Source organism: Nicotiana tomentosiformis, chromosome 4 (genome assembly GCF_000390325.3).
Source record: "Nicotiana tomentosiformis chromosome 4, ASM39032v3, whole genome shotgun sequence".
Taxonomy (NCBI): Eukaryota; Viridiplantae; Streptophyta; class Magnoliopsida; order Solanales; family Solanaceae; genus Nicotiana; species Nicotiana tomentosiformis.
The window spans coordinates 12,382,477-12,402,780 of record NC_090815.1 but is presented as its reverse complement, the minus strand read 5'-3'; the positions used below and the strand labels follow the sequence as shown (position 1 = coordinate 12,402,780).

The window sequence follows — 20,304 nt, the reverse complement described above, 5'->3', positions numbered from 1 at the left end:
TAGTGAGTATCGATGTAATAGTTTTGTTCTAAAGGATAAAATAGTAAAAATTTTGGTCAAACTTAAAGTGCTTATAAGCTAAAAATTTATAAGCCGGGGGTGACCAGCTTACGACTTTTGATTTATTTTTGACGTACAAGTACTTGATTTATAAGCACTTTTAACTTTAACAAATGCGTAAATAAGCCGAAAAGTACTTATAAGATAGTTTGACCGGCTTATAAGCTTAACCAAACTGACTCTAAGTGTATCACACATTGACAACCCCCGTCTAATGACTCATTTACTCAAATTCCGACATTTAAAACTAGAAAATAGCATAGAGACTCCACTTTTTCTTCCACGTTAACTCTGAAAACTCCGACGACCGTTGTCTCCTTTCAACGTCGTCGTTTTCATCGCCCCTCATAAACCCAAAAAAAAACGTTACAGCTTTACCAATCAACGAAACACACAAAAACTCGAATTTTCTGATCCCAGTCAACTCTCTCTCCGCCTTCTTTGACTAAGTCAAACCGGATTCGATATATCAAAAATATCTCTACCATAACTGTCCAATTTCGAGTTGAATTTTCAATTTTTTTTAGATCTGATTTGAAAACCCTAAATTCAATGCTGATTTAGGGTTTATAGTTAGGGGTTTTTGTTGACGTACAGGTTGTACAGGGTAGCTGAACATGATGGTATCGAGAGGATTATTCGGGTGGTCCCCACCACACATACAACCGTTAACGCCGGTGTCGGAAGTGTCGGAACCACCGGAATCTCCATCTCCGTACGCGGATACCGGCGGCGATGCTATGCAGGTTGAGTTGGAGGAGGAGATGGATGCGGAGACAGAGGAAATGGAGCCGCCGCCTACTGCCGCTCCGTTTTCGATGCTCTTCGCCTGTGCCGACCGACTCGATTGGGTGCTTATGGTTGTTGGATCAGTTGCCGCTGCTGCACACGGCACTGCTTTGGTGGTTTATTTGCATTACTTTGCCAAAATTATTCAGTTGCTCAGTCACCGTTCTGAACCGGCTGATGAGCTATTCCACCGGTTTTCTGAGGTACCTACTGCTGAATTTTGTATCACAATAGCTATTTTTCTTATCTGCAATCAGAGGGGATCTAGGATTTGAACTTTACGGGTTATGGATTCTAGTACAGTGGGTTCTAAATTTAATTTTTGTACATATTTTAGTTAATCTTGTTAAGCTACTCGGTTCTGCGGAACCTATATAATTGAAGCCTCGTCAGCCCCTTTTCTCAACAAATCTTTATTGGATAGATTTCATGAGGTACCTAGAGCTGAATTGTGCACTGACTATAGCTCTTTTTTATTCTGTTTTGAGATTTATGTGTCAGCTAGTGTTAGTAAACCTCACATTTACGGAGTATGGAAATGAAAGGCGTTCAAAAGGAAAGCAAATGGGCATTGATTAGTTGCAGCTGTAGAAATCTTTGTCTGTTGTACTTTTAGCAAAGTTTGCTTGTATGTTGACAATCGAGTGGGCTATTACTGATTTGTGATTGTTGTTTAGTGAAAGTGATAAAAGATTTGCTTTTCTGGATAAGACAGGAAACTTTTTTCTCAGATTATAGAGGGTTTCTGGCACAAAATCAATGTTAATAATTGAATAGAATACTGTTGCGTCAATGTCGTTTTATAGGATTAGGCGTGGACTAGCAATTGCATTTGCTTCCCCCATTGTTGTCAGTGCGTTAAGTAGCCATCAATAATTAATCATTGAGATGTAATCACAATATGCAAAATCTACTTTGGAAACGAGTCTACCAAGTATTTCTAGCTATTACATAAAGTTGGAAAAAGACAATCCCTATTCTAATCAAGAAAGGAAATAACTAAACAAGGAAAGGAGATAATAAAAACAAGGATAGGAAAGTCCAAATTCTACAAGGAAAATAACATGGAAAGTATAATTCTATTAAGAAATGGAATCATTCTTTTGGAAACAACGCTGAGATGATTTATCCAGATGACTTTGAAATCCATGTTTTGGTGTGATGTGCTATCTCACTTCTTAATCCAGCACAATGCACTGACGTGTATTCTTCAGTAATGTTCTCCTCAACTTGTTCCGAGCAATTCCCATGCCTCAAAACATAGAAATCTTGGCATAAATCATCAAATGGATCTCAAAACACCTTCTAACCAACTATTGAAGATCACGCAACTCTTTAATTACGGGATCTTACGCAATCGGCTACATGCTATATGTGATCGTATCACAAGTTGTGGTAGTAAATGATTATAATACAAGTACAAACATTGACATAGAAAGATGTCTTGGCGAGTTAAAATTGAATCATTTGGGTGTAATGCATGATCTAATAGGACCATGCAGAAGAGATATTAGAAAAGGTTACCATATTGGGTTCGTGATTGATCTGGTGCGTGACAACTTTTATAGTCTCCAGTAAACAAGTCAGTCTATTGACTGCACTTACAGCAACAACAACAAACCCAATGTAATCCCACAAGTGGGGTCTGGGGAGGGAAGTGTGTATGCAGACCTTACCCCTACCTCCAAGAAGGCAATCTATTGACTGCACTTATCACCCAATTTGACTGCAATTATCACCAAAAAAATAAAATAATTTAAAATAGATGCAGTCTATGCCTGCTTCACCAAGGTATATAGTAATTGCTCGGATTTGACATGATAACAAACATTAAATGTCATTTCATTAACAGATGTGCCTATCAAAGTTGTGTAGAATAATTACGCTAATCGTAGAAATCATGTGGATATCAGTTGGGACATAAAATGGGAATTCCCAATAAAAGAATTAAATGCTATCCATCAGAAGAAGGAAAAGATGGTATTGTATATTAGTATAGAAAGATTTATCTCATGTTACTTATATACGCATCTCATTTAAGAATTATTCTGGGGCATCTTCCTTGGTATGACACTTTTCCCTGATGTACGAATAATTCTCAAAATGCTATTAACTGACTTGAGAGGAATCTAAATTGGTCTCTATTGATATAAATGCAATTAATTCCTTAACCATTCTTTTTATAGGAATTGGGAAATATATTTCACTAATAGCACACCAAGCATGTGTAAAAACTATTTGCACTCAATGTTTGTGGCTCGACTAGAATAATCTCTTTAGTCCAGAGGGAACATTTTATGCGCACCTTTGCTGTGTGGAGTCAACGGATAGCATTAGGACTAAAGCAGAAACATACAACCTGATATCTGTTCCACAAGCATTAAACAGGATGAACGGTTTCTATCATTGCTGGCCGAAAGCCCTGATTGTCTTGTACTTGTCTTCTTCAGCTGCCAGTTAGGTGAATTTAAAAGCGCCATTGGTACAGCGAATGGTGGATGCCGTTCTTGTCTCTAGGCTTCTAAATTTTCCTGTGCTGTATTTATTGATGTGCATTGATGAAGATGCTGTCATGCTTGTTCTGAATTAATCACATTAAAACTTTTTTGGTTGTGTTGATTTCATTTGTATTAGTTTGTGCGAAAGAAGTTTTTAAAATGAATCAGGTGGTGGCCGAGCTGGAATCGTTTGTGTAGGAAAACACATACCGTCGGACTAGGTACGAAATGAATCATTTATGATAGAGGTCTGAGAAAACTCAGAAAAGAGGTATAACTTCTGTGAGCTTCCTGTCACCTATCCACAGAATGATCTCCTCATTATCTATAATGTGGACCACAATCATCTGATTGACATGAAATGAGAGGTCTTACATCCTTTTTCTTTAATGATTCAATCATGTCTGGAAACCCTAGTTAGGATGACTCACTGGCCAAATGAGTTGACCGTCCTTTATTTGCCAATTACAATCACCACTTATCCAGAATTCATTTATGTGCTTTCTGCTTGTGTATTAAATGTTTCTTCAGTCACTATAGTATTTGTACATCTTTATGCAAAATTGTTCATGAAGGTACTATCAGTTCTGGAAAATAAATGGTGCCTTTGCAAGTGACATCTATATCTCTGACTTATCCAAAAAAGTGACATCTGAATCTGTGTCCTATAAGTGCACATAACAAGAAGTTCGGTAAAGGGAGAGGTACTGTTTTTGGTGAAGTAGATATTTTCGGAGAGAGGTTGGACCTTGTGGTCTGTGAAGTGTTGCTTTCACTGAACTATGTAAAACCAAATAACACACCGTGGATTTTAACCACGTCGACTAGGGAGATACTCTCTGTCCAAAAGAACGGCATGGTTCGAAGTACAAGGGTCAAATCATCTAATTCTTGAGCAAAGTCACATACACATCTTGTACATATTCTTTGACCTTAACTTGGTGTTTATTAATCAAATTTGTTTTGACTTACTAAAAAGGATCTGTTTCTTTATATGAATTGCGCAAGTTTTTTTGATTTTTTTAAAATTTACATATTTGGAAACTACAAAAGTGCTAGATATCACTATTTTTTTTGTTAAAAATAGGTAAAATTATTGTGAATAAACTGTTCTCTAAGAAAAGACAATTCAATTATCCATGTAGTAATAATAGTGGCAAATAATTTAGGAGAGTGGGACCAACAATATAAGGAAAAAATCAACAGTTTTAAAGATTGACTAACATGATGATGTTTTGCGTTAATGGTTTACGTTTTAATGTTTTAGCAATCAATGCGCGTCCACAAGTTCAAAGGCAATCTTTTCGAGATTTTTCTTTGAACCAATTCTGGCCATTAGTTTCTATTGCATGTAATTTAACAGAATTTGTTGCCCATAATTTTTAAAGGTCCTGAAATGTTAGTCCTAGTGTTGCAAAACTGGTATGTTTCTTTGGTGTAGTTGGTTCTCGCTGACCTGTCATATAGGGCTTGGTTCCTTGGTTTTTGGTACCCGACCATCAACTGGAAAATGAGTAAGAAGATGGAGAGACAAGAAGTGTATCTAATACTCTTCTACCCAAAAGCCCCCAAAAAAGGATGGTAGAAGAGAGAGTGAAAATTTGTCGTATTTGCGAGCCACACTGGACGATGATAGTTACTTCAATTTTTTTCCTTGGTCTTTGTTATACTTGTTTGCGATGTTTAACCAAATATTTTTTTAACAGTTCAAGTTATCTAACAAAGGTCATATTTTTCACAGCTTGCCTTGACTATCCTTTATATTGCTGGAGGTGTTTTTGTTGCTGGTTGGATTGGTAAGCTAAAATTTCTCTAGATATAATATTGTCCAATTTAAAGTTTCTCTTGTGTCCATCATTTGTTCTAATTAATCTCTGTGATAGAGGTATCATGTTGGATTCTTACTGGAGAACGGCAGACTGCAGTGATCAGATCAAGATATGTTCAAGTGTTACTGAATCAAGATATGAGTTTCTTTGATACCTATGGAAACAATGGGGACATTGTTAGCCAAGTTTTGAGTGATGTGTTACTCATCCAATCTGCTCTTAGTGAAAAGGTGCGTTCAGCTTTCTTTTACTTTTTTTGCTTTGCTTCGACAATGACTTCTCCTCATCCTTATCTTAACTGTGCTATGACAGGTTGGGAACTATATTCATAACATGGCTACTTTTTTCAGTGGTCTTGTTATTGGATTTGTCAACTGCTGGCAAATTGCGCTCATAACTTTAGCTACTGGCCCTTTCATTGTTGCAGCTGGAGGAATCTCAAACATATTTCTTCATAGACTTGCAGAGAACATTCAGGATGCATATGCTGAAGCAGCAAGTATAGCTGAACAGGTTTCGTTTTCTCCATTATTCACTGATTATTCCCCCATTTTGGGAACTTCATGAATTGATATCCCAGTTATTTCTTCCAATTGTTCCAGTCTTCGAGAATGTAAATTAACCCTTTTGGTTCTCAAAGGAGCCTTTTTTATTAAATAGGGCCTCAATGGAATAAAATCAAAAATAAAATGGTGATTGAGTTGGAAATGGATGTAGTTGTTGGTCTTTCCAAAGTTTGGTTTTACTATTAATTCTTCTTTAGTTTTGTTTAATATTTAATTACCTCAAAGATAAATATTATGAGGCTTTAATGATTGAGCATAGAGATACCATATCATCAAGGCGGGATGTAGAAATATGCTCGTTGGAGTTTTACTAGTTTAAGGTCTGTAATGAGCTATTTGCTGAGCTCAATTGAAGGCTCGTCTCGATCCGCGCATCACACACATGGTGCATCTCGGCCTTTCTCTGGCTTAGGGATGGATGAATCTGAGCCGTTAGATGCACAGTGGAGAACAGTTGTCTTCACCCACTCACTCCAGAATCTTCGGTCACGTGATGGATGTGTGTAACAACAACAACAACAACAACAACAACAACAACAACAACAACAACATTCCCAGTAATATCCCACACCGTGACCTCGGACAACTGTTCGGAGTGACCGAAGACAACATACCCGGTTGTTGTTGTTGTTGTTACACACATCCATCACGTGACCGAAGCTTCTGGAGTGAGTGGGTGAAGACAACTGTTCTCCACTGTGCATCTAACGGCTCAGATGTTCTCCACGTGATGGATGTGTGTGTGTTTGTGTATTTTATGTATTTGTATAGTTAGTTGAGCTGATTCCAGTCAGAACAAGACACGTATCCCTAGGAAGTTATTTTTTCTTGTATAGATACACAATGTACAGATATTTTCAATACAATTTTACATTCTTCCTTCCAAAATTTGCTTTCTTCTTCGGAATTCTACAAAATACTACATTTGTGAATTTAAATGTCTATGGAGAGTTTCCTTGAACTTTCCGTTCGCGCAATGCAGGCAGTTTCGTATATTAGGACACTGTATGCATTCACAAATGAAACTTTGGCCAAGTATTCATATGCAACCTCGCTACAAGCTACACTGAGGTATGGTATATTAATAAGTCTTGTGCAAGGACTTGGACTTGGCTTCACATACGGGCTTGCTATTTGTTCCTGTGCCTTGCAACTATGGGTTGGAAGATTCCTGGTCACACATGGAAAAGCTCATGGCGGTGAAATTATTACAGCTCTTTTTGCTGTAATTTTAAGTGGCCTGTGAGTATCTCTTTCACACATCTTACCCTCCTCCCTCATTTGTCGTACTAAAGTTATGCGATTCACCAATGCTTCTATTAATACAGTGGGCTGAATCAAGCAGCGACAAACTTCTACTCTTTTGAGCAAGGGAGAATTGCAGCTTATAGGCTTTTTGAGATGATAAGCCGTTCGTCCTCCATTGCTAATAATGAAGGAAGCACCCTTGCTTCTGTACAAGGAAACATTGAATTCCGAAATGTATATTTCAGCTACCTCTCTCGCCCTGAAATTCCTATCTTGAGTGGATTTTATCTCACTGTACCTGCTAAAAAGACTGTAGCCCTTGTTGGCAGAAATGGTTCCGGAAAAAGTAGTATTATACCACTTATGGAGCGATTTTACGATCCTACATTAGGTAATATTACCATTTAAGTTCTTTTCTGCAAGTTGCAATTCGTTGAGGCAGGCCAAAAAATGTGATGATCTTTATTGATAATTACTTGCAGGCGAAGTTCTGTTAGATGGAGAAAATATTAAAAATCTGAAGCTGGATTGGCTCAGAAGCCGAATCGGCTTAGTCACCCAGGAACCTGCCTTGCTAAGTCTAAGCATCAGAGATAACATTGCTTATGGACGAGATGCTTCTTTAGATCAAATTGAAGAAGCTGCTAAAATAGCACATGCTCATACGTTTATTAGCTCACTGGAGAGAGGCTATGAAACCCAGGTATTTCTCAGTTGTCACTGTACTTTCAAATGTTCAACTTTTTGGCCTTCTTCTGATACTTATTTTTTTTCCTGCTTCATAATTCTTTTAGGTGGGCAGGGCTGGTCTAGCTTTGACGGAAGAGCAAAAAATTAAACTCTCTGTTGCTAGGGCTGTTCTTTCAAATCCTTCTATCCTTCTTCTTGATGAGGTAACTGGTGGACTTGATTTTGAAGCTGAAAGATCTGTTCAGGGAGCACTGGATCTCCTCATGTTGGGAAGATCAACTATAATAATAGCAAGACGACTTAGTCTTATCAGGAATGCTGATTACATTGCCGTGATGGAGGAAGGCCAATTAGTAGAAATGGGAACCCATGATGAACTGATAGCATTAGGTGGCCTCTATGCGGAGCTCCTTAAATGCGAAGAAGCAGCAAAACTCCCTCGCAGGTGCAATACATGAGTCGACTGAGCAGTTAGATGATTAGTTTGTTATAAATGTTTGTTATGCCTATAGGGCATTGCATTAAAGGTTCTTTTGATAATATACAAGTCCCCCTTTTTATCCTCAAAAATATTTCTTGGTAGTTTGTTTTCTGGTTTTAGATTATTGCACATACTTAGTTACATGCCTTTGCTACCATCATTCAGGATGCCAATGAGAAACCACAAGGAGACTGCAGTGTTCCAAGTTGAAAAAGATTCTTCAGCTAGTCATAGCTTCCAAGAACCTTCTTCACCCAAGATGATGAAATCACCATCTCTTCAAAGGGTTTCTGGTGCCCATGCTTTTTGGGCAGCAGATGTTACATTTAGCTCTCAAGAATCTCCCCACAACCGTAGCCCGCCACCGGAGCAAATGGTTGAGAATGGTATGGCCTTGGATTCTGCTGACAAAGAACCATCAATAAGAAGGCAGGATAGCTTTGAAATGAGACTGCCCGAGCTTCCTAAGATTGATGTTCAATCTGCAAATAGGAAAATGTCCAATAATTCTGATCCCGAATCACCGGTCTCACCACTGTTGACATCTGATCCCAAAAATGAGCGTTCTCACTCACAAACTTTTAGTCGTCCAAACAGTGAATTTGATGACTTTCCTATTACATCCAAAGAAGCAAAGGATACAGAGAGTCGAGAACCACCATCCTTCTGGAGACTCGTTGAGCTTAGCCTTGCAGAATGGCTTTATGCTCTACTAGGGAGCACGGGTGCTGCAATATTTGGTTCCTTTAATCCCCTTCTGGCGTACGTCATTTCACTGATTGTAACAGCGTATTACAGAACAGACGAAAGGCATCACTTGCGTCGAGATGTTGACAGGTGGTGCCTCATCATAGCCTGTATGGGTGTAGTGACTGTTTTTGCCAATTTTCTGCAGCACTTCTATTTTGGTATAATGGGAGAGAAAATGACTGAGCGAGTTCGTAGAATGATGTTTTCTGGTAAGGAGTGATTTCAAGTAGTAACTGTTCCTTTCCTAGTCTATTTTGTTTCTTTTGCAGAGTGTAAATACATGTTCTATAAATTTTATTACTTGATAAAAATTAAGTGTAAGTAAGTACATGTTATGATAGTTAGTGATCTCATGAATGCTGATGCTTTTTTCTGTTGTTCTCATTCTTCAACAGCAATGCTTCGCAATGAAGTCGGGTGGTTTGATGAGGAGGAGAATAGTGCTGATAATCTATCTATGCGCTTGGCAAATGATGCTACATTTGTCCGTGCTGCTTTCAGCAATCGGCTGTCCATATTCATACAAGATACTGCAGCTGTTATTGTGGCTGTTCTTATTGGGATGCTACTTCAGTGGCGGTTGGCACTTGTGGCATTAGCTACTCTTCCTGTTCTTACTGTGTCTGCTGTTGCGCAGGTTTGTTTAGGATGTAGAGTGTCACGACTTAGTCACTTACTCATCTTACTCATATTTTTATAGCAATCTTATCTTAAAACATCCTAATTGACTTCCCTGGACCTCTGACACTACTCGCGAGTCGCGAGGGATGTGATTTATCTATTTTGGAGAAACCAGATTGTCCCTTTGTCATCTTCTTTCCTATCTCCATAAAAACAATAAAAATGGTATTGTAGAATTCCGATCCTGCAAAAAGATAGTTGAAAAAGCAGAATCTAGTTAATGGCATTCAATTTTTCAATTTATCATCTCTTCGTGTTCTAGTGTTTAAGCACTAATCAATACTCATAGTCCTTGCTTACCCGGCCTCTCACATGGATCTTAACTTTATATGCAGAAATTGTGGCTTGCTGGGTTGTCTAAGGGTATTCAGGAGATGCATAGGAAGGCATCGTTAGTCCTCGAGGATGCAGTTAGAAATATCTATACAGTTGTAGCATTCTGTGCTGGTAATAAGGTAATGGAGCTCTACAGGTTTCAACTGCAGAAAATATTTAAGAAAAGCTTCCTCCATGGTGTGGCAATTGGTTTTGGTTTTGGCTTTTCGCAGTTTCTTCTTTTTGGTTGCAATGCTCTTCTCTTATGGTATACTGCACTCTCTGTAAAGAATAATCACGTGAATGTAACTACAGCACTCAAGGAGTACATGGTGTTCTCCTTTGCAACTTTCGCACTTGTTGAGCCTTTTGGCTTGGCTCCATATATTCTCAAAAGAAGAAAATCTCTGAAATCAGTGTTCGAGATAATCGATAGAGCACCAAAGATTGATCCAGATGACAATTCAGCCTTAAAACCTCCAAATGTCTACGGAAGCATTGAGTTGAAAAACGTTGACTTCTCATATCCATCTCGTCCTGAAGTCTTGGTATTGAGCAATTTCACTCTCAAAGTCAACGGAGGGCAAACTGTAGCCGTGGTAGGTGTTTCTGGCTCGGGAAAGAGCACGATTATATCTCTGATAGAGAGGTTTTATGACCCTGTAGCTGGTCAGGTTTTACTTGATGGCCGTGATTTAAAGTCATACAACTTGAGATGGTTGAGGAACCATTTAGGTCTTGTTCAGCAGGAACCAATTATCTTCTCAACCACCATTAGGGAAAACATAATCTATGCAAGGCACAATGCTAGTGAAGCTGAGATGAAAGAAGCAGCTAGAATAGCAAATGCTCATCATTTCATAAGCAGTTTGCCTCATGGTTATGACACACATGTTGGGATGAGGGGGGTAGATCTGACTCCTGGACAGAAGCAAAGAATTGCAATAGCTCGTGTTGTTTTGAAGAATGCACCTATTCTATTATTGGATGAAGCCAGCTCCTCTATTGAATCTGAGTCGAGCCGAGTGATACAGGAGGCACTTGATACTCTGATCATGGGGAACAAGACAACCATTTTAATTGCCCACCGAGCTGCCATGATGAGACATGTTGACAACATAGTTGTACTTAATGGAGGGAAGATTGTTGAGGAAGGTACCCATGATACGTTGATGGCAAAAAATGGTTTGTATGTCCGCCTGATGCAACCTCACTTTGGTAAGGGATTACGTCAGCATAGACTTGTTTAAATGATGCGACTGAAGATACTATCCATCTTCCATGAAGCTGGGAGTAGTAGCAGAGTCCAGTCTCCAAATCCCTTGTGTAAGATGCTCTGCTTCAACTTGGAAAGATCAAACCAAGAAAGAATGACGAGAATTTCTAATAACATTGTTTGCCATTATCACCTTTGTGCAGTGAAATTTCGGAGGTAATTAGACTGATGCATTATTCAAATTGGTATTGACGATGGGCGTTTGTAGCATTTTCTTAGCTCAGGAGGGTAGGATGTCAGGACTAGAACCATATTCTTTTGGAGGCAGGGTTCGGTAGATCAGGATTATGCTCCGTCTCCTGATGATGGTATATTGATTTGTTAATTATAGAGTGGAATGAGTAGCCATAGCTTTGATCAGGTGGAGGTTACATCAATCTTCTGTATTCTTTTCTTTTGGGGTTGTGTTCTGTGTGCTGTAGTCTTCATTTTTCCCTATCAAAACTACCCTCTTTTCTGCTGTATATTTTTCTTACATGGAAGCTATAGAAAGCCGGTTAAGAATTGCAAAGGAATATAATGTAACATTTTGTATATATAGAGTAGAGATGATTTATGATTTCTGCTTCATTTTCTGCCTGTATATTGCTTACCAATTTGGTTCTCAAGTACTTCGGAGTATATGGTTGGATTAATTACTGTTGATGCACGTAGGTGTTTGAGAGTTTCTTTCGTCTTTGATTGTCTTATCATATTGCCTTGCTGATTTTATTGTTTGTGTTATTGCTTCCTTTTGCATCTTCCCTCGAGCCGATGGTCAATCCGAAACAACCTCTCTACCTTCATAAGGTAGGGATAAGGTCTGCGTATACAATACCCTCCTCATACTCTACTTGTGGGATTTTTCTGGATTTTTTGTTGTTGCATGAGGTGTTTAAGAAAATCACCGAGAGGAAAAGTGAATGAGTTTTAACTTTTATAATACAATACAATACATTATAAAACGATGGGTAATAACCTCCAAACAAGCTGTAAAAGTTTAAGCTATTACATAGAGCTAGCAGAATTTTAATTTGTTAGGATGGCGATTAAGATTTGAACCATGCTATAATACCATGTTAAATCTTGTGAGAATATCGATCTTTAGAGGTTAATTTGTTAGCTAGAGAAAATATATTTTTACTTAATTATATTCTACATATATCCTCATTCAAAGGCTCCTTCTAGCTCATTCTTATTCTGCCACTGAAGTTATGTTACTTGATCATTTTAAGTATGCCATCTTCTGTCTTCTTGTCCTGATGTGCTTCGGGTAAAGCTTGATAAGGGTCAAATTAGGGAAATTGAATACGTACAACATCGAACACTTGTTGGTTATCGTAGATTCAAAATACTTGAGATTTTTCCAATCTTAGGAAAAATAATATTCAGATTCTATGGAAAGAGCTAAGTGAACTACGATAAGCCAGAGAGATTTTTGGTGAATGGAGATAGTGAAGAGGTTGATATAATAAGGAGTAGAGAGATTAAGATGATGCCATTTGGTGTTGGGAGGAGGATATGTCCAGGCTATGGCTTCGCTCTACTCCATTTACAGTATTTTGTAGCTAATTTGATTTGGCATTTTAAATGGAAACCTGTGGTCTGTGGATGGAGACAATGTTCATCTAACAGAAAAATTAGATACTGAAAACTCGCATTAGTCCTAGATAGGTGCTGATCTTTGGTTTGAACAACGAAATAACTACAGTGCAACTTGTGGTTGAATGAGAAAATGGCTATCTTTGTGTTCATTTGGTTAATTGTTCTGTTTTTCCGTAATGACATGAAACTTATAGAAACTAAAATTCTCCTTGTATAAGCATGATGCATACTCAATTAACAGATATTGTCAATTCTGAACTACTTTAGAACAAAATTAATAGGGATTCTTTATATTGCTAGTCACATAGTTTGTTTAAGATTTCTATGTAGTTAAAGTCAATATATATATATATGACTTTGGTAAAGTGTGATTTATAGGAAAATATACATACATGGTACAACAAGAATTCTTTGGTTCCTCCCATACCTTTGCGTCCAAACCCATTTCTCTCACCATGAAATGGATACTAGCATTCTTTGGTATAACGTAGCCGTTCAATTCCATTTCCTCACTCACCCTATGTGGTAACAAAAAGAGAGATGGTGTCTGCCTCCTAAGACCTTCCAAAATCACAGCTTTTAAGTATGACATTTTCTGTAAATGCTCCTCTTTTATCAACTTATTATTGTTATTTTCTCCCTTTGATTCTGGTGCTCCTACAATTTCACATATTTCCTTATATAGCTTTTCTTGAATGGAAGGATACTTGACCAAATAGGCCATAATCCATTGCAAGGAGGTGAACGTTGTATCGCTGGCTGCACCAAGGAACTCACCGCAGAGACTGGCCATCTCTTCATAAGTGAGCTTCCTCTTTTCCTCTGGCAATTCCAAATTTACCAACGTATCGACATAAGCTACATTTTCCTCTTCTTTTTTATCTACTCCAGCCTTAGTTTTTTCTTCTATGTATTTTACTCGAACTTGTATTAGAGGTATAAACATACTCTCGGTCTCCTTTCGAAATGTAGTAAGCTCTTTCCAAAGATTTCTGAAAATTACTTTTCCAACTCTTGGAAAAACATCAAGTATTTTAAATTGAATCGTAGCTAAAAGTGCTTGATGTTGTAAACCTTTAATTTGATTAATTTGAACCTCGTCGAGCTTGACCCCGAAGACCATGTATACAAGAAGACAGAAGATGACATGCTTAAACTGATCAACTAACACAACTTCCATTGCATAATTAGATTTATCATATAGACGTTGAATAAGGATATTTAGTGCCCAAGCTCGGGACTTAGACCGGGACATGACTAAGGTGGGATGTAACATTTCGGATCTGAGGTTTCGACGGAGGAGCCGCCATGTGGGACCACACGACGCGGTGCTTATAGACCGGTCACGGCTAAATAAGACTTCATTGGTGAGCCAACCAATTGGACGGTCAGAGCAAAGAGCACCTTGTTGAACTAAAGCTTGGTAGGCTAAAGAATGGTTGCTAATGAATATGGAAAATGAAGTACCTATTCTGAGTGTAATTATAGGACCATATTTTGACTTTAATTTTTGAAGGATAAGTTCAATATCAGCTAAGGATTTATTTCTCAGCAATGGTAAGCTTCCAATTACTGGAAAAGTAAAGGGACCTGGTGGGAGTTTCTTCTTGTTTTTGGAATTGGAGAAGAAAATATTAAAGAGAAATATGAGGCAGAAAGAGATACATATATACAGTAATGATAATGTATATATGCATGTTGATTCTGTCCTATATTTTAATTTGGTGACATCTATACATATATATATATATATATATATGCATCAGTGCATGGAGGGAGGAGACTTTTGAGTGTAAAAAAGAAAGAATTAATGATGATAACGAAATAATGATAAGTTATGGGCTTGTTCGTTAAAATGCATGCCATGTTCTGTAAATGGATCCAAAACTTATCCTCACTGCCAAACATTCTGCGATTTTTCTTAAATGTTTTATTTTTTCCAATCTTTCACTACACCCGATGTTTAAATCAAAATAATGAATACATAGCACATGTATTTATGTGTTTACGTCAATTAGTTCGATTTTGAATAAATACCAAGTACAGATAAAAACAAAATAAAGGTAACGTACATAAACTAATAAATAGAGATAGAAAATCTTTCTTTAGCGACAAGCATGTAACCTGCATTGACTAACTGCTGGTTACTACATAGAACGTAAAGATAGTAACTAGTTCATTATCATAAATTAAACTTTATTGATAATGTAAAAAAATATTTTATAATGTCGATATTGTACTTTCGTTTGAGTTTTGGACAAAAAATTTGAACCCAAAGCGACTACGTACGTAGGTTCATGTGCAGGTGAGGCGTCGGTCGGTCTTAAAACGGCGACAGCGGCGAGGAGTTAATGATCGGTTGCGCTAAAAGCAAAGGCTGAGTTATTGCCACGTACGTCTGTTGTATAACAGTATTATTTGGCTGCATTTCTTTACAAAAAAAGGATATGGTTGTAGCCAGGGACTATAATTGCAAAGCTCCTGGTTTGCTGGGACATATTTTATAAATTCTAACTTCAAAGCTATAGCAGTAGAGACGTGCTGCTGCTCAACACCATCTGTTTTGAAATTAAAAAGAATGTAGATTTGGCATCTTGGTCGATCAATACATTCCTGATTGACATAATGACATTAAACATATAAACTGAGCTGGTCGGTTATAGCAGGTTGGCTAGGTTTACAATCTTTAAATTGTTCACAAGTCTTGCCGAATTGGCAAAATATACTTATATTGTTCAATTGTTCAAAAAGCTTATCGTCGGAGTGGCGAAACTTATTATTATTTTCATTTTATCCATCTTATTAAGTGATTTAAAAGTTTTGATGAATTTGTAAGATTTGTATGTATTGTTCAACTGTTCACATGTGAACTGATAAGATTTGATATTATCTTTATTTTGCCTATCTTGTTAAATTGTTTACAAGTCTTGACAAATTAACGAGATTGGACGACACTATTTTCATTTAGCATAAATTATTCTTGAACTTTATAGAAGATCAATAGAGGAGTTAGATTTTACCCCTAGAATGAATCGATGACTGCGAACTTGCATCAAGCGGAGTCGGAGCCAGGATTTTAACTTTATAGGTTATGAATTTTAGAATAATAATTTTAAGAGCTACTAATTGGATTCTAAATTTAATATTTATTTATATTTAATGAATTTCTTAACACAAAAATACTATTTAAGCAAAAGCTAATGAGTTCAGGTGAACCCGCATTCAGACTTCTAGCTCCACCACTGTGCATCAGTCCCACATTTTGTACTAGGAGCATATAGAAGAACTATTGTTTGACCAAAAAATATAGATCTTGGTTCAACTAATTAAATTTATACAAATGAGGGTTAATCTTAGTTAATAAGAATATTCCAAAGACGAAATTTCGGATAGTGTGATAAATAATACGTAGATCTCTTCCAAAAGCAATGAAGGTACACAATGGACAATATTTAAGAACCCAAATAGAAATAATGTAGCACTAAATAGTGAGGAATAGCAATAAATGATATTTATGTAAATAGAACGAATGAGTCACCCGAAAAATGATGAAATCAACGGATGTTCTTTCTGACAATGATGAATGATGGACAAGCCTTTAAATATCCGAGTTATCCCCGGATCTGGTGAAAAAGTGTGGACAAGAATCTTTGTAAAAAGGTTATTTTGTAGGCTTATCATAAGACCCGATTTTCTCTTTAAAGTCAAAATATCTTTTTACAAATAAATCTCATATGTCCCCGATCACTATGTCTCTTTTTCTTTCTAGGGAACATGTTCCTAAAATCTTTAATAGTACAAATGCAGAGAATATCCACTAGAATATTCTCTTTAATGTCCTATCTTGAAACTAGCCGTTATAACTCTTTCAAGGGTGCTCGACCTCGGTCTCGATCTTTGGCAACTCCTCGACTTCAGTCTTTGCTGACTCTTCGACTACGACCTTCGTTTTTAATTAGATTACTTCGACATGTGGCGGCCTAGGAATATTTTACTAATACCATTTCAATTAGAGATAGATTTTTGACTCATACAGTTAGTCCCTCCGCTTATTGAGGCTGACTTCGCGGGCGGGTTCGATGAGCGGATCATGTTATTAGTGGTCGAGCTAACCACACGGACTGCACGGGTCATGTTTGTTGCGGCGAGCAGGTGACGTGGACCTCTATAGGCTGCGCATTTCAAATGCCTCGAATTTCTGGGGCGATTTGTTGGAGTTATGTTGTCCATGGGTTTGGATGATGTCATGATGTCATGCGTCATAATGACGCATATTCCCGATGTGTCGCTCTGTTTCGCGTGTGAACTTTGATTAGACTTGCCGCTTCGGTTCCGGTGCCAATCATGATAAACTATTTTTTTGGTTTTGGTGCCATGACCTTTATAAATAGAGATATTTGAACCTGATTTTGAAGTTTAAACTTTCCAACGTTTTGAAGCACCATACCCTTCTGTTGCTCTTCTTCTTCTCCGAACTTTTTTCTGCTTCGGTGACTGATGTGTGGCTATAATTTCATATTTTAGTACAATATTTACCTTGCATTTTGTATGCTTTAATGATAAACTATACTTTATTTACGCGTAATGGAGTCTATTTTATGTGTATGTGAATTGGAGATGAAAGTATAGCAAAAGGAATAATTAAAGTCAAAAGCGTGCTCGAAAACAGTTGAAAAGAAGAAAGAAAGAAGTGAGCAGCGGATAAATGGGAAAGCTGACGAAGCAAGCTTAATAGCTCGCGTGGGAGCTGGCTTGGCGAGCCTTTTAGCTCGCATGGGAGCAGGCTAGGCGAGGCAGGAGGCGAGGTCCACCTCGCGTTAAGGCTTGCAATGCCAGGTCTGGGGCGAGGTCCTGCTCGCGTGAAGCCTCGTGAGGCGAGGTCTGAGGCGTGCACACTCCAAACTTTGACGGCTTATTTCTTCTCCTGGTTTGACTAGGACTTGGTCTATGTCATTTAGGTCTTTTCCTACACATATAAATAGACATAAAACACCATTTTAAAGGAGTTTTGCAACCAGAGGCAAGGATAGCTCGTGAAACTACCGTTGGGAGTTAGAATTATTGATTTCTACATCCTTTCATCTTTACTTTGTAATTTAATTATGCAAAACATCTGGGATATTGTTACTATGAGTATGAGTAGCTAAACTCCTAATCTAGGGTTTTGATGGAACCTATTGGAGGATGATTTTCCTGTTACGTTAATATAGATTTGCCGTAGTATTTTCTCTATTTGTTCAACTATATTAATATTGTTGTTGATTGAAGGGCCCTCAATTGACTGTGCCTATTTAGTGTGTATTACTCGGGAGAGAGTGCATATTTATGTAATTGTTAAACAACATCACTCCTAACGTATATGAGGGATCAATAGGGAGGGTTTAAAGATATGATTAGAGATAACGAAACCTTGGTGCGATCCGAGTGAGCCGTATTTAATGCCAGCTAGCGTAATTCGAGAGAATATGTCTAGTAAATTGTGGTAGTTACTCGGGAGAGAATTACAACACTCAGAGCATTCATGATCGGTAGAGAAGATTTAGGCAAATTTATAGAAAACGTAGCGGAAAGGATTCAGACAATATGGGAAATCATAACCTTAAATCATTCTAATTCTTGTCTACAACCCGTTCGTAGTTAGTTATTAATTATTGAATTTTCATTACGTGATATTTAGTTAGTAAACATCAAATTTATTACTTAAATATTTCTGAAGATTGATTGCATGAATTTGTGCGAGTCTAGTAGCTGTGTTTAATAGGTTAATTCCCTGTGGGATTCGACTCCATACTTATTAACCGGAATATATTTGCAACGACTGCTAAGTCCTTTTTACAAGGCATAGTTGAGCATGATTAAATTTTGGCACCATTAACGGTGTTATTAATTGCAGCTAAAAGAATTGCTAGAATTCTTAGTGTAGTCAATTTTCTTCATTTTAAACCAAATACATTGAAATTCTAACGTTTGTAGTATTGGGTGCTACAGATGCACGCCTAGAAACTCCTTATGAACTAGTGAATTGTTCGAAGCATTATCAGATCCTGAGAAAGTTTTCAAGGCACTGAATCGTGTAAACAAGAAGGGCAAACAACAACAGAACAAATCGAACCAGACATAGATGATGGAGTTGAAAATCCAAACAACAGAAACAATGAGAATGACCCGAACAATCAAGGTGTGGTGCCTCTTGTGCCAGAAGCAGCATTGTATGACTGGGCACAAACCACCGCCGAAAATATGGCAACCGCAATTGCAGTCCCTCAGATACAAGCGGAATCATTTCAAATCACAAACAACATGCTACATTTGTTGCAGAACAAGGGACTGTTCTCAGGGTCATATACATTGAAGATCCTCAGTAGCATCTGAAGAATTTCCTGTCGATATGTGTCACGCAAAGGCAACTTAATGTGACACCGGAAGCAATAAAGCTATTATTATTTCCATTCTCGGTGACAGGAGAAGCTCAGACTTGGCTTAATTACTCCCCATAAACTCCATCACTACTTGGGAGGAATTAGTCAAGCAATTTTTGAACAAGTTCTACCCACCCAATAAGACTGCCAAACAAATTGATGATATATTGAGCTTCAGGCAAAGACCAATATAAACACTACAAGAAATGTGGGAGAGGTTCAAGGGTATGCTGGTTAAATGTCCACATCATGGCATTCCAGATTTAGATCTTGGGGCAGAGGTTTTACATGGGACTGGCAGACAGCTTAAAGGCCAATGTTGATGCTTTAGCAGGTGGAGCATTTTTGAGCAAAACATTCAGAGAATGCAAGATCCTACTAGACAAATTGGCCCAAAAATCAGGATGGATGACAAGAGACTCTATGATCACTCCTGTACTTCATTCAGTGGCTTTGGACCCAAATAACTCCATAGCTAAAAATATGGTCACTCTAATGACGCAAATGAGTATCCTCACCAAAAAGATCGATGAATCAGGCCAGAAGCAGTAGGTACACATAGTTGGCGCAACTAATGGGGGCTTATGTACACCATGCATTAACCAACCATATATATGCTCGTGGAGTGCGAAAGGTGAGAACCAACACTATTAGAAAGATATGAACTATGTGGCCAACTATGGGGGATAGAGGCAAGGTGGTCAGAATTAGGGCAGCAGAATCAACAATATAGGCCAGCACATCAGCAGTATAATAACAGCAACAATCTTGGAGCTATGCGACCACAGGGTCAAGTTGTGCCTTACCAAAAGCAATAGGGTTATAACCAACAAAATCAGCAGCTAGCTTATCAACAGCCTTAACAACAACAGATAGTGAGACAAGATGATGGGTTTGCTGAACCTAAAGTAATGCTACAACAACTAATTGGGTTCAATGGAAAAATACAAGAGAGAGTGGACTCACATGAATCAGCGACAAAGGGCATTGAGATTCAATTAGGATAGATTTCGATGGCTATAAATAATCGCCCCCAAGGGACGTTACCTGCAGACACACAAGTCAATCCAAAAGAGCAGGGCCCGAAATAGCTTATGGCAGTGAGTCTAAGAAATGGT

General features: G+C 37.9%; 2 protein-coding genes and 1 non-coding gene across 4 annotated transcripts; 1 reads left to right on the top strand and 2 right to left on the bottom strand.

Moving 5' to 3' along the window:
- Positions 1–273: 273 nt before the first annotated feature.
- Positions 274–11,753, top strand: LOC104098495 (ABC transporter B family member 20). Of its 2 annotated transcripts, XM_009605243.4 has the most exons (11): positions 274–1,052; positions 5,089–5,143; positions 5,231–5,406; positions 5,489–5,689; positions 6,725–6,984; positions 7,071–7,381; positions 7,473–7,693; positions 7,785–8,125; positions 8,327–9,120; positions 9,307–9,548; positions 9,928–11,753. In XM_009605243.4, exons 1-11 carry the CDS (start codon positions 678–680, stop codon positions 11,155–11,157), a joined length of 4,206 nt encoding a protein of 1,401 aa, XP_009603538.1. In that variant the 5' UTR covers positions 274–677; the 3' UTR covers positions 11,158–11,753. The 2 variants fall into 2 exon arrangements, with proteins under 2 accessions (XP_009603538.1, XP_009603539.1); XM_009605244.3 differs by lacking the exon at positions 274–1,052 and having other exon boundaries at positions 5,233–5,406.
- A 995-nt stretch (positions 11,754–12,748) lies between these two features.
- LOC138909275 (cytochrome P450 89A2-like) lies at positions 12,749–13,947 on the bottom strand. The gene is made up of 2 exons (XM_070200460.1): positions 13,195–13,947; positions 12,749–12,790 (listed from the first exon to the last, which is right to left on the bottom strand). Exons 1-2 carry the CDS (start codon positions 13,945–13,947, stop codon positions 12,749–12,751), a joined length of 795 nt encoding a protein of 264 aa, XP_070056561.1.
- Positions 13,948–19,335: 5,388 nt separating this feature from the next.
- Positions 19,336–19,442, bottom strand: LOC117277298 (small nucleolar RNA R71). Its single transcript, XR_004507570.1, has one exon. It is a non-coding gene; the product is annotated as a small nucleolar RNA R71 (small nucleolar RNA).
- Positions 19,443–20,304: the final 862 nt, after the last annotated feature.

Excerpts from the sequence above, each read along its gene's own strand:
- LOC104098495 (XM_009605243.4), top strand. The coding sequence starts at position 678 with ATGATGGTATCGAGAGGATTATTCGGGTGGTCCCCACCACACATACAA. Across the intron at positions 5,407-5,488 it reads AATCTGCTCTTAGTGAAAAG|GTTGGGAACTATATTCATAA; the intron begins GTGCGTTCAGCT and ends GTGCTATGACAG. Across the intron at positions 9,549-9,927 it reads CTGTGTCTGCTGTTGCGCAG|AAATTGTGGCTTGCTGGGTT; the intron begins GTTTGTTTAGGA and ends CTTTATATGCAG.
- LOC138909275 (XM_070200460.1), bottom strand. The coding sequence starts at position 13,947 with ATGGAAGTTGTGTTAGTTGATCAGTTTAAGCATGTCATCTTCTGTCTT. Across the intron at positions 12,791-13,194 it reads AAATGGGTTTGGACGCAAAG|ATGAACATTGTCTCCATCCA; the intron begins GTATGGGAGGAA and ends TTTTTCTGTTAG.